At 42.0% G+C, this 14121-nt stretch overlaps 1 protein-coding gene across 1 annotated transcript; it reads left to right on the forward strand.

The window, feature by feature from the left end:
- Nucleotides 1-6040: 6040 nt before the first annotated feature.
- On the forward strand, nucleotides 6041-14028 carry LOC306694833 (uncharacterized protein; the record flags this gene model as incomplete). Its single annotated transcript, XM_079157861.1, has 14 exons — nucleotides 6041-6105; nucleotides 6527-6591; nucleotides 7153-7214; nucleotides 7411-7531; nucleotides 7860-7964; nucleotides 8047-8129; nucleotides 8312-8470; nucleotides 8730-8871; nucleotides 9633-9774; nucleotides 10281-10395; nucleotides 11080-11111; nucleotides 11792-12206; nucleotides 12460-12742; nucleotides 13078-14028. The coding sequence occupies 14 exons, from the start codon at nucleotides 6041-6043 to the stop codon at nucleotides 13542-13544; spliced, it is 2256 nt and encodes a 751-aa protein (XP_079013987.1). The 3' UTR covers nucleotides 13545-14028.
- Between the last annotated feature and the right edge of the window lie 93 nt (nucleotides 14029-14121).

The raw sequence follows: 14121 nt of genomic DNA on the forward strand, positions 1-14121 counted from the left end.
GTCCCTTGAATGGCTTACGGTGTAATGATGTGAATTATATGCGATGGTCTTCACAATCGGCTGATGTCAACTCAATCGAATACCTTTTGGGAGATTTCATCGATGTCATCCGTTTGTACAGATGCGTTGGGAACAGATTCACACGTGGTCAACTGTCCCTCTAACAGGCCTGATATGAACAAATATGGTAGCGATAATCCGACCAAAGTCATTAATCATAGCCGCCCACTACCCCGTCACCCTCACACCGCCAACACAGAGTAGCTGGAAACCCCCCCCACACACCCCCACAGATGATAGGACCCCTCCCGACCCAGCCGCAGCTCAGACAACACTAAGCCCAGCTAGCTACTCACAGCCAGTGGCTAACAGCTTCAGACAGGCGTGGGAGCGGGGCTGTATCCAAGCAGGATCTGCCCCCAGAGCTGCCAGGTCAGGCAGGACAAACAGGGGCTCAGGCCAGGAAACGGGCCCTCTGCCTCGGGGCCCGCGGCCTCTTGCTAATCCCCTCTTCTCCTAAACCCACCCCACTACCCCACCAGAGCCTCCCCATACCTCTGTGCACCTCTACGCTCCCTACACGCTTGTCGCAGACACTGTGCATCAATGTAACTAACATGCACATGCATTTTTGTTTTGTACACAGTGAACGCCATGCTTCAGTTTCACACTGCATTACTATACAAAATGGCTGAGATTGTGGCCCTCACTCAATACCACGACGATGCTGCTGACCTGCAACATTGGCAAACGCATTAGGGTCAATACATTAAAAGGAAAGAGGATTGAAAATGCAATTTTTTTCTGCCGTTTCACTGCTAAAATCTGAGCTCAGTTTGGCATCCTCGTATGCAACAGGTAAGCGAGAGCCGTATGCACATTATGTTTTTTGAATGGTGGATAATCCGCAGTGTGGTTACCGGCAGTCAGAAGGTGGAGGTTCCCTGAACAGGAGCTATGCAGGAGCTGAGGCCCTGCCGATTCAGGTTCATATTGATGATACAAATTCTAGCTTTGGGTATTATTGGTTGCATCTCATTGTAATGCACAGCCTCAAACATTTAGGTATAGTTTGCCTATCTTGGAGGCAGTGTTTCCTGTTGGTCGATTATAGCCTGAATCACACTTACATGTGTGACCACTTGACCACAGAATGTAGATTATCATATTTAAGGCAATGCCAAAAACAGCCTAAATATGCTGGAGTGAATAACACTTAACAATTTGTTGATTTTCTTTTTCATGCTGTGCACCTAAACGTGAATAAAGGGAAATTCAAGTAATGGATTTGTCAGGCAGGGACTGAGGTGGCCTTCCGTCCTTCAGAGAGGGCTTTTGTTTTGTTTTGCATAAGTTTCATATCAGCTTCACTTTTTGGCACATTCTGTTTGTGGCTTAAATCCTTCACATATTTCAGCTCAGCAATTAGCTCAGAGTTGCTGGAACATTTAAAAATATATCTGTTTTTTTTTTTACCCAAACCGCAAACATACAGTTATTAATAAGTTCTAAACGTGTTTTATAGAACTTAGGCAGATTTTCTCCTTCTCCCTTGAAATGAACACAGCTTTCCTTTTTTTACTTCTATGAGAGATTTAAACCCAGCAAGACATTACACAGTGGTTGGATGTGTGTGTCTCAGGAAGCATTAAAATAGAACCAAACAACCGTTGTGTTTGTGGCAGAAGCTAATCACAAAATGTGAGTTTCCATAAAGGCAGAATGAGTTGAATGCAGGTGTGTCCAGTCACAATGGCAGGGTTGTGCAATGCTTCCCCCAACATATTCCCCAGTTTTCAGTCAGATGTACACCTAAAGTCTCCGATGGTTGGTCTGCAGGTTCCTCTTTTTTAGGGCTCTCCTCCACCGAAGAAACTCTTAGTCGACTAACATTAGTTGATTTAATCAACAGATCTGTACTACAGAGTTTCTCCACAAAGAATCACACAAAAATTACTTTAAATATTATGTTTACCAGAGATATCCTAATAAGTTTCTTGGAAATAAGTAATTCAGCATGAAAAAGGCATTAAAACAAAATAGTAGACTAAGACCAAAACGGCCAATTAGTCGATTTACGTACTTTTGTTGATAAAATCCTGAGAAATATAGAGGGACAGGCAGAGTTGCTGAGTAAACACTTGGTATCCATTCATTCGCAAAGTGGCTCCAGGGGACAGGGAGGGGAAGGGGGGGGGGGGGGGCATGAGAAAAAGAGGGGGAATAAAAGAGTGAGAGACAGAGAGAGAGAGAGAGAGGGGGGAACACACGAGAGAGAGCGCAACCTTTTTCTTGCTCAAGCTCATCAAGTACGGGCCAGGGCTCTTGAAAACGCAGGGATTACCAGGGTACTGGGTCTGCTGGCCTGGGCCGCCTCTGCTCACTCCTGCACTGCACGCTACACTGCCCTGCTAAAGAACCGCACATGGTTCTCACACAGACACACACACACACACACAACCAGTCATGCTTGCTGTATGGTGCTCATCTCTCATCCTCAAAAAATTCACATGGATGCTGAACACAAATACACAAAGACCGATACTCATGCACACACGGCCTTTAAATTAATTAACAAGTACAACTCTGTTAGTCTCTGAAGTTACACACATATCCTTGAGCAACACATAGAGTCATTTTTTGCCTCAGTTTAATGGTATGTTACATTCAGAGGAGCATGCAGGCTCCATTTCTCCTGCAATTGCACATTTCAGGAACATAAACCTTTGACCTGTAATGATGCCATTGGAGATACACTGCATGTTCCTAATGTTTCTGGCTGAATAAACACCTTGCTGCCCCCGAGACACATGTAGGAAATCCCCCATTCTCCAGCACCGCTGCTCAGGGATGCTGCAGGGTTCATCCACAAGAGTGAGCACCAAGCCGAGGTCACATAGTGTGAAGACAAGCACCGTAATTAAACAATTAGGAAGTGAGCAACTCGTGCATGAGGTGGAAAACGGGGCTTTGGGTCATTTGATGGACTTTTTCGGTGTTGCTTTGAGGCCACGCTGCTCGTCATTGCAAAACTGCAGGTCTCGGTGGAAGAAAAAAGGCCACTATCTCAGCTTCAGCCCAGCTTTACCTACCTGTTATTTGTGACATCTGAGCTAAATTGAAATGACTGCAATGGTTGGAGATTTTGGGAAATGCACGTATTAGCTTTCTAGCAGAGAAATAGATAGGAAGATTGACTCCACTGACGTGTTTGTCCGTTCAATATGAAGCTAAAGCCAAGGGACGGACAACTTTGAGTGAGAGCAGGTGGAAACAGCTTGCCTGGCTCTGTCCAAAATATTAAAATATCCACCAACCGGCACCTCTAAATCTCACTAATTCAACATGTTATATCTGCCTTTGGACAGAACCAGGCTGGCCGTTTGCCCGTTTATAATCTTTATGCTATGCTATGCTCAGCTAAGCTAATTGTCTCCTTTTCCCAGCTTCATATTGAACAAACAGACATGAATGTGTATCAATCTGCTCATCTAACTCTCAGCCACAAAGCAAATATTCCTACTTCTCAAAAAGAGATTTTCCGTGAGAATATGTTGCATTTATATCAAAGCTTCTGTTGCTATCAGTAGGACATACCCAGTGTGATACACAGTGGGTGGATTTGGAGATTTTAAAGGGACAAAAATGACCAGCAGAGCCGCCCAGATAGTCTGAAGTTAGGAAGTAAACAGTGTCCTAATGCTCCACTGCGTACCGTGGTTAGCCAACAGAGAGAAGCTTATCTACTTAACACTGGGAGCCCTTGACTGACTGGTTAGGTCCTTCTGTAGCTTCACAAGTCAAGAGCAAACAGTAGAAATCCAACACCCATCTGCTCAGGAAAGCTGCAATACTATGGTTCATAAATTCATCTCTTGGATGCTGAAAAGAAATCAATAGCAAAACCCAGAAGCAAAAGCACGATAATCAGATTTAGAGCAGTGTGAGTTAGTTCAACTGAATGCGCCAAATACTGCCAATTGGCTTTACTGTATGAGGCACTGTGTATTTGAGGCATTCCTGGAAGGCTATGTGGACCAGACTGGCAGACTGGGCCGTGATGAGTAACAGCTTACCGCAAAGGGAAGAAGGGCTGGTGAGTAGGCTGCATGGGTGGGTTGTCTATGTGTGTGTTTGTAGTCATGTGTACATACATGTGTTAGGAGAGCGCACCACAACTTTCCTTTCACCTAATTCAGAATATGAATTCAAGCGGGTTTCATCTTGCATTTCTATCGCCCTAAAAATGTGTCCAAGTGGCGAAGCAGAGTATCAGTGAGGTCACAGTGACATAGACGAATCCTTCATTGGACGTCAGAGTTTCGGAGCAGAGAGAAAAAGGCAAGAGAGGTGGGCTCAGAAAAGAGACAAGGACTTTCATTCAGCGTCCTCGTAGTGCCGTCTTTCAACGTGCTCTTCTCACTCTTTCACTTCAGCTCCTCAGCCTGGATCTAGTTCTTAACTCCAGAGAGAAGTTAAAGGAAACCACCATACCACTAAAACATATTTTATTATTTAACCACAAGTTTTGCTGATTAAATCCAAAAGAGTCCATCCATAATGCACATGTTTCCATCATCAACGGCATTTGTTTTCCACCTCAAAGGCAGCTATTGGTGCTGGCATTGCCTGGTGGTGAGAGATGGACAGCACAGCCTCAATGCTTTATTACACTGAGAGAGAGAGGAGAGCAATGATAAGGCCCGGCCTTTACACAGACTGATAGGACACACACACACACACACACACACACACACACACACACACACACACACACACACACACACACACACACACACACACACACACACACACACACACACACACACATCACATGCTTGGAACACACACACATACAAATACAGGCATGTATTTGTGAGATATTTGTTTTAGTGCCAAGTGCAAATGTTCAACCTTTATCATGAAAATTCATTAAAGCAGAAAGGTCAGAATAAAACTACCTGGATGTCATCCAGCATGCTCACCGTATTAAAATCTAATTCAACTACTCTTAAAAAAAAACGTTGTCTAAAATGATACAGTAGAACTCACTGCAGAATTGCCTACATTTTGAAGCCCTCTTACAAGCATTCTCTCTCTCTCTACCCCCGGTGGTTTATCCATCCATGTGTCTGTGGATGTGACTTAGGATGGAGGCTGCTGGTCAGTGTTTACCACCCAGTCCCACACCCGCTCTCCTCACATTGTCCTTCCTGTTGTCCGAGACCAGCTCAGACAGGTGGGGTCAGCACCCATTATGTTCTTTAAGACGTGTGCACACAAACAGCCAGTAAACTGCAGGTAAGAGAACTTGTTAAGCAGACAACACATAGCGGGGAGACATAATCTTGAATGAAGTCTGTACGGACTGAGAGTATATTGTAACCTGAGAGGATTGTAGACCCTTACACCCATCTAGTGGTTACTCAAACAACTGTAGCTTTTGATATCCCCTGCCGGCAATGTCAAAGCAGATGTTGCGTTCTTTCTTTTTTGAATCTTTTTCGACTGGATCGATCTATTGACTATGTATGCTAAACCATAAACACATTGTACTAAGTTACTAACTACACCCAGTTTCATCTTCAGTAAAAATAATTGTCAGATACTGTAATGAGTATATGATAATTGAGAATAAACAAATGTGTTTGTTTTCCCTTTGCACTTGTGTTCATAGTTTATATTTACAGCATGCTACAAATTTAAATTAAATATTAGTGTTTTATACTTAGTCACATCAGTGTGCAGTTGGCATGTGGAAAGAGCTATTTATTTGGTGTTCTTTGTTTGGTAAAGTGTTTGGTGTGGCAGGAGATGTAAGATATTTTGTATTTTCTGTATGTGTTTTTGTGTGTTGAGTCTTGACAAGGAGGGTCGTAGTTTCAGAAATCGTGTTTTAGCAATTTCAAAATTAAGCATAAACCTTTCAATGTTGCTTTGAATCCGCCGCAAATACACAAAGAAGGGCGGAACGAACGTATCGCTTCTGGTTTCTACCGGTTACAAAGACGGGTGTACAGGCGGGTTGCTTCAAAACATTATGGCGTCGAGAAGAACATCAACAATGCCAAGTACTTTTAAAAGTACCTCCACCGACAGTAAAAGGTAACGTTAGTCCTCGTCGTATTTTTTCTTGTCTTTTTATTTAGTTTATTGTAGTTCGCAGGTTTGTGTCCAGTTTAATTTTAGGAGGATGTCATGTAACGTTAGAGAAGAGCCAGTCAGGCTAAGCTATTGCAGTTAATACGCTATAACGTTGTTTTATTTAGCAGACACATCACCTTTTCACACTGCTGGACCAGACATGTAGCTAATAAGTAGTCTGGGAAAGCAAATACACGTACAAGCCGTTATGTTCTTGTGAATTGTAACAATAAAGTAACTTATCGGTAGCTACTCTAAGCTAACTTGTTAGCAAAACTTTCTGTTTTGCTCGTTTTCCAAAATAAAATCACCTTTTTATTTTATAATTTGTTCTCTCATTCCTACATTTGTTAATTTGACTCCTTTTTTGGTTTGTTTTTAGCACGAAAAGTGGGAGCAATGCTAGTAAACCCAACACCTCCGGAACTGGGAAGAAAGGTGTTAAATGTAAGTATTCGTATATGTTCACGTTAAATTCATAAACGCTAATTGTTAGTTTGAGTGTAGTACTGTCACTTATCAGACATGACACATAACGTTAGTTAACTGTATGCCAAGAAATTCCCATACAGTCCTCTACCAGTGTTTTAAAACAATCTTTCCAAATTTTCTCTACATTTATTTCCTTTTAATAATCAGCTTGAATTATGTTGATTACAACATCCCATTGATGAGACGTTGTCACATCAGAAAAGTGTTGTAGTATAACGCTGCATAGAAACTTCTTAAACCATTTTCTGTAACAAAATCTTCTCACTCCACCCATATACTCAATATGTTCCAAAACAGATATTATACACAGCTTTGTGCCGTCATCTTCAAAGTGTTGTGAATGTGCTCATCTTAACTGGCTGCTTTTCTCGAGCATGTTGGTGTTCTTGAATAAAGTTTTTTTTTTTTTTTAGAGGAAATTTGTAGCTGATATAATTTAAATGATGTGAGATATGTTGAAATAAGCTTCATCAACTTCTCTTTTTTCTTTGTTAATGTCTTTTCATTGATCTTTAGCAAGTGGAACAATTGTCAAGTCTCGATACATGCAGGCTGCTGAGAAGACCTCTCTTTCAAAGGTAATACGATTTTATTTTTTTCATATAACATACGTGTTTCACTCGTGGTAATTCAACTCGGTTACGATATAGACCTGCCAATACCAAGAGATGTTTTAATGATAAGTTAAATTGTGTCAATGCAGTTCAGGTGTCTCCCTGTTGTTTTTTTATGTTCTACATTTGTATCTCACTGCACCACTATAACCATTCACAGAGTAACTCACTGACCAACGAGTCTGTTGTTGTTCCGCTGAGACCTTCCTCACCAAAACCCAGTGGTGTCAAACCGAGGGTGGGCACTCCACCAAGACGCTCAATGGCCCCTCCAGCAACATGTAAGTAATTCCTATGGTGACAACTGTGCATGTGTACTCGCACACTTGTTCATGAGAGATGAGTACATTTCTCACTATGGTTATTGTAGTGTGTTCGAGGAGCAATGATGTTAACTTCCAATCTCTTAAACTGCTTTAAAGAGGGTTTTTATATTTAGGTGTAACGGTTGTTGTTGATACTTAAGATTTGAAGTGACTAAACTAGAATCATTCACAATCTAACATGAAACTCGGCAGTGCAAAGATCTTCTTAATAACTTATTTCCCCTGAATTCTGATCAAGTCTGTAGGATAACTTTTGCGTATTTTCATGTTATTTTCCTTCCAGCAATGATGTCACAAGAAACTTCATTGCTTGGGAAAAGTATTCTGCACTCCACTTTCTCAGATGGAGGTGGCTTTCGACCAGATTTTGATATTTCAGTCATTAAAGGTAAAGTGATTTAAAGTCTTAACATTCTGGAAGTTTTGTACAAATGTGTCTTATAACAGTTTTTTGTTTTTTTTTCTTTAAGAAAAAGCAATTCTTGAAAATCCAGAGACTAATAAGAAGATCATAGAGATGGAAACATTCCTACTGGCCTACCTCACAGCTAAGGTGAGCGAGTCTTAACATATACGAAAGGCTGAACACTGCTTTTAATGCATCTGCTTCGTTAAATCAGTGTACAATAAAATGTAATCCCGGTGGTTTTTAGTGGCTTGTCCGCTGTGTTCTGTGGGGAAGAAACAGCCTGAGTCCCGTGTTGTGATTGGTCTGACTCTATCACTTTGATGTAGATGGAGAGCAACACTGCAAAGGCGGAGGCTGAGGCAGAGGCAAGGCTCATGCAGGAGATGGAGGAAGAGGAGGCGCTGTATAATGAGGTCCAGGAGAAGAAACGTCGGTACCTCCTCATGGAGAAGGACAGGCGAGTGAATGAGCTGCTGGATCTACAGGTAAGGAAACCGCTTCCTTGGTAATGACGTCTTATGATATGTGGTCTGTCTTTAAGAAAAATAAATGTTAATGCATGTCGTTGAAATAACTAAATAAAAGAAGACCATGAAAGTACTTTTTTTTGGTAATGTAAATATTTAATACATTTTATAAAATGTTTTTTTCAGAAATGTGTGTTTATAATGTAAAGACAAAGTGTGTGCACTGTGTGTGAGATAGGATGAGTACATATTACTAATATTGTAATTTTTCCATCAGATCGCTGCACTGACTCCTGTGGCGGAAACTGCCAAGCAATTCACAAAGAACTACAAGTCTTTCGCCACAGCGGTGGACACCACGCGACATGAGCTGCCTGTCAATAATTTCTACATTGACGGGGACAGAAAGGAATTCCTAGGTTGTTGTTTTTACTTTGTTTAAAAGTCATTAAACAGTTAAAGTTGTGCAAAAACACTGTTAAACATAAATGAATTAATTTAACACTCAAAAATTCAGCTAATCTTATTCAATATTTTGATTGGCTTGTCCCCAACTATATAAAATGATATTGTGATATTCATTTTTTATTTGGTGAATTCTAATTGGTTCAGGGAACTAACTGATGTCGCCTGACTCCAGCCGTGTTCTGTCCACTTGAGATGAGCACAGACAAAACAAATACAGGAATTTCTAATAAGATAAAATAAAGTAATCCTTTGAGTCCCACAGCGGGACATTTGCAGGATTACAGCAGCAGAGTGGATAGTACAAGAGACAGAAGTTAAAAAATAAGATCAAAAGTATAATAAATAAATCGCACAGTAAAGGTAAATAAAAAAAATTAAAAAATAAATATGAAAAAACATTACATTTTTTATTTTATTTGGATTGCACAGATTATTTATATTGCACAGTTGATACATTGGATTTATATTGCACATGAATGAATAACAGAATGAGGAATGGTCAGTAAATAATGTAAAATTATTATTCTGAATTAGGCAGATATTAGTGTGTTGTAGGAACTTTGTGATCAAAGTAAGAGTCATCATAAAATAAATCTTTTAATCAGTTCCTATGTGTGCTCCTGTACTCCAAATGACATGTGTGTTATATGTATTTAGCAGGAACTTATGATAGATGTTATAATCATATCCACTTTGTATCTGCTCATTTCAGGTAAAGCTGAGGCTTGCCTGAAGGAGAGTGAGGCGTTGCTGATGGAGTGCACAGAGGGAGATCAGAAGGACAACAGCACTTCTCTAGAGTGCCTTAAGGACATGAAAACCACATCAAAGGCCATCAGTCAGCAGCTGTCAGGGTAGGCACATATAGTACAGAGAACCTGGTGGTGCTGTGAATACATGATCTGCTATTTGTCAACGGTTTTCATTAATTATTATCTACGCCAGGAGAATCATGCGATCGCTTGCTCATGTGTGTGCGTCTGTCAGTGTTACATTCATTCAATCACACGTTATTGCAGTGGTGGTCATGGACGCTGCAGACACACCTGGCGGAGATCTGCACTCTACTAAGTGCACCTTTCTAGTTCCCCTTTTGTTCCTTCCCATAATATTTCACGTTATGCTATGACTGCTTTGTCATAACTGTGACAAAGTCTTCTTTAAAGAGATATTTATTTTGTATTTATATCGCTGAAACAAGTAGGGCTGCTGTTTTGGTCTTAGTCGACTGAGATTACTTTTGTCGAGGACAGCCCTAGAAAACAAAGCAGTTACTCACTCATAAAGAACTGCATGTGTAAAAATGCATCCTGACCAGCTTGCGCTTGTCCTCAAACATTGTTGTTTTCCATCTTCCTAGAACATTTTCAGAGCTGCTGGAGTTGTCGTCGTTGGTCTCCCGCCACACAATCCATGTCCAGCAGGCCACGGAGGAAGAACAGCTCGGCACCACAAGAACCCACCAGCTCTTCTGTCCTAAACAATGAAGGATGCCACGCAGCATGGGATACACAGTACATGCACTTTGGATACCCCTCAACCAATTATTTCCCCCAGTTTACATGTATTTGTACCTTTTGTGTCTTGTTTTCGTGTATGCCGTCTGATTTCTTTGCAGCTGTTTTATGATATATTGTAAATGCTAAATAATGACTGATACACCTTAATACTTTTAATGTAATAAATGCAACAAGAACCAATGAAAATATGGATTAAACGGTCAACATGGGCATTTAAAAGACAAACAACATGTTATTAGGGATACAAATAGGCCTCTCTGAGAAGAGTTGCATGGCATGGACATGTTTAAATCCATGTTACATTTGTGTTCGCTTGATAACGGAAAACTATCACAAATTCATTTAAAAATTTGACGTAGAAGCAGTGTGGCGTTCAGTTATATTAATGCTGCTTCTGTTTAGTTTGTGTCTTAGAATTAAATTTAACAGCAGCTTGTTTTGACAAATGTCTGGAAATAGTAAAACTATACGATTTGTATAATTTAATTCAAAGATCCTCCTGCCTACAACTTAAAAACAGAGCCGTCTTTTTGAACTGCTCTGCCTCAAAACTGCGCGTCTCATTCCGGATGTGACGTCAAAACAGTGACTCATTTCTATTTGCTGATTCTGGAAAGTGACGACCGGTCTGCTTTATGACCAATGAACCGCAGGAGAGCGCCTCGTCGCATGTGAGTACATGGGGGTTTTATTTGAAATATTAAGCATTTCATAGCAATTGTCATTCATAGCCAAGTTTTCTAACGTATGACAGCTCGCTTCGTTTAACTTGCGTATTATTCGATGATAGTAACGTAATTGGCGCCTTATTTATCGTTGGTGGCTAGCTAACTGCTGTAGCTAGCTAATGCCTAACTTTAGACAGCTTCGTAGTACAGTCACCAGTAGCATCTTACAGCTACCAGTCCGTAGTAGACTTTCCAGCTACTATCAGCAAACACGTTGCTGTTGTGTCCTTTTGTTGCATATCTTGCGAAAAAGAAGAAAACAAAAGCTGATTTCAAATAAAACTAGGATGACAACAATTAAAGCTAACGTGTGTTATTTCAGAGAATTGGAGTTCTATTAATGAAGCAACAGATACAATAGGCTCAGTATGCATACTGTAAGATAAAGGCAACTTTTAAATCTGTGCTGTGTTACACAAAGAAATCTATAGCCACAGAAATATGTAACGTATCAAGTCAGAGCAGAAGTGAGTTAAACAGCTGTCATGTATCAGTGGGTCAGATGTCGACTAGTGCCACCGCAAGAGAAGCCACTCTTGTGTATGCGTATTGTATCAGAGTCCTATTTAGACAACCTATTACTACATATTCAGCTAACAACCAACCCGTTTCCCCTCGAGCAGCTCTCACTCTCAGAGGAGGGATGCAGCAGCAGGAGGAGGAGAATGGAGACCGAGGACTGAAGAACAATGGCGAGGCCAAGGCAAAGCACAGGTGAGAGACGGGGATGAGAGACGCGAGCATCATGGGAAAGACGCCGTGCCCAGCGGGACCTGCCAGACCATGTGCCCTGCTCGTGAGCTGCGGGACCGTGAGCTGCAGAACCGCCTCCACCGCTTTGAGTTGTTAGCGGGCACGGAAAGAGACCGGCGGCCCAGGGGAGACCCCTTACGCGTCGTCAAAGAGTATTCCAGACCAGCAGCTGGGAAGGACTCGACAAACCCCACTGATCTACGTCCGCCTGCAGTGTTACTGAAAACTGTGTTTTATCTGATTGATGACATCGCTGCCTCCCCTCACCTGCGGCCATGGACGGAGGCAAGTAGTGTTTCCCCCCCAGTCACTCAGTTTTGACTGTTGCCGGTCAGAGTTCGGTCAAGAGAAACTTGAACCATGCAGTATATGTCCAGTCCAGCAACCTACTCTTTAGAGTAGCAAAAAGGCACCAAATGACCATATAGCAATGAGAAAATATTTTGGTGTTTTCAGAGTCCAGTGGCCATAGAATTTACGTAAATATATGTGAAACTCTACGCAACATATATTAACATAAATATAACTTGTCTTCCAGGTGTACAGCTTCGCCTTTGATCGTCTGCGTGGCGTCAAACAGGACATGATCATCCAGAGGGTGTCTGGTTTGACCTGTGTGGCTATTTTAGAGCGCACGGTGCGTTTCCTCATCTATGCCTCCTATCGGCTTTGTGGCGAGCCCCTGCGGCTCTACGACCCACGCATCAACGACACACACCTCCAGGAGAATCTGAGCTGGCTGTTGGATTGCTACGCGACTGGAACTGGGCCGCATCCCAACCAGGAAGAGTTGCAAGCTCTCGGTCTGCTGTACAACTTGGGTTTGTCACTGTGTTTAATACAGCTTTGACCTTTTGGGCGGTGTATTTGCATGCATTTTTAAGCATCATATAAATTACATGAGCAGGCTATTGATGCAGAGATCTGATGGAGGAGTTTTTCTGTTGAGCAGTCCTCAGAATCTGTTGTCATTGTCAGCATATGTAGCCCCAGTCTATGGTTTTTACACTACAATAATAGATTTTGTTGACCTCATACTTAAAGGCAGGTGTACTGGAGTCAGAATTTCTGTAGCTCTCTGCCCTCAGTAGATTAAAACAAATAAATCGGTGTCTTATGTCTTTATGCTTGTTTACTCTTTTCTCTCCTCCCCCAGGTTCAGCTCGTGCCGCGCAGCACATCATGGAGCTCCCCGAGCGGCTCCGCAGCTCTCCTGCCATCGCGCTCGCTCTTTCCATCAACCGAGCTTTTCTGGAGCGAAACCCCGTACGGCTGCTCCGACTGGCTCGGAGGTTGAACTTCCTACAGAGCTGCGCTCTGCACCGACACTTGGTGACATGCGGCCGAGACCTGCTGCTAATATACAGCCACGGATACAGCAGCCGCAACTGCCGCTTCCCTCTGGACGGACTGGCTGGGCTCTTATCTCTAGATGAGGCGCTCGCGGCCCGACTCTGTCGGGCGTATGGAGTGGTGGTGAACAAGGACAACCAATTGGTTTTCTCCAAGGCTGCTTTCACTGAGCCCGAACAAGGGAAACTGCACTGCAGACTGTATCACAACGTAGTGGCAGAGAAACAGAGAGACCTCAGTGTTGGGAACATCGTTCACGGTTGCGCTTGAGACAAAAATAAAAAAACAGTAAATCGTGACTACAAGTAACGTGATGCTGTCTGTTTGCTGCTGTCCGTCCACAGGGTGATCGGTGCCACTGGCAGGGATTTAAAATCTAGTCGGGATACTTCAGCAGTGTTTTCATCTTTCTGCTCCTGTTATTGGATTTGAGCCTCGGAGCTTGTTTCAAGGACACATGTTCAACATTAGGGTCAGGGCTTTTGTTGAGCTCATTGGCCACGCTCCACCTGAAGCTGAACTCGAACAAAAAAAAAAAGCTCCCTCTTGGGTCTGGAGCGGCTTCTTCATCCTGATCATGCACTTGGTGCCTGATTTACTTAAAGATGTGAATTTACTTTTATAATGTTACTCTTTACTGGTTATGTTGTTACTGTTTTAATGTGTTGTGTTCATGCCATATTGTGTTTTTTGATTAAGCATTTTAGAAAACCTGGAAAAACTACAGTGCGACATTGTTCATTTGTTCTCATCAATAAAGTACCTCAGAAATATTTAAATAAATATGTGTTGCATAAAATAAATGCCTTGGTCCTTCATTTACACTCGGTCAGACTTAACTGCATAT

This window comes from Pholis gunnellus, assembly GCF_910591455.1.
Source record: "Pholis gunnellus genome assembly, chromosome: 4".
Taxonomy (NCBI): Eukaryota; Metazoa; Chordata; class Actinopteri; order Perciformes; family Pholidae; genus Pholis; species Pholis gunnellus.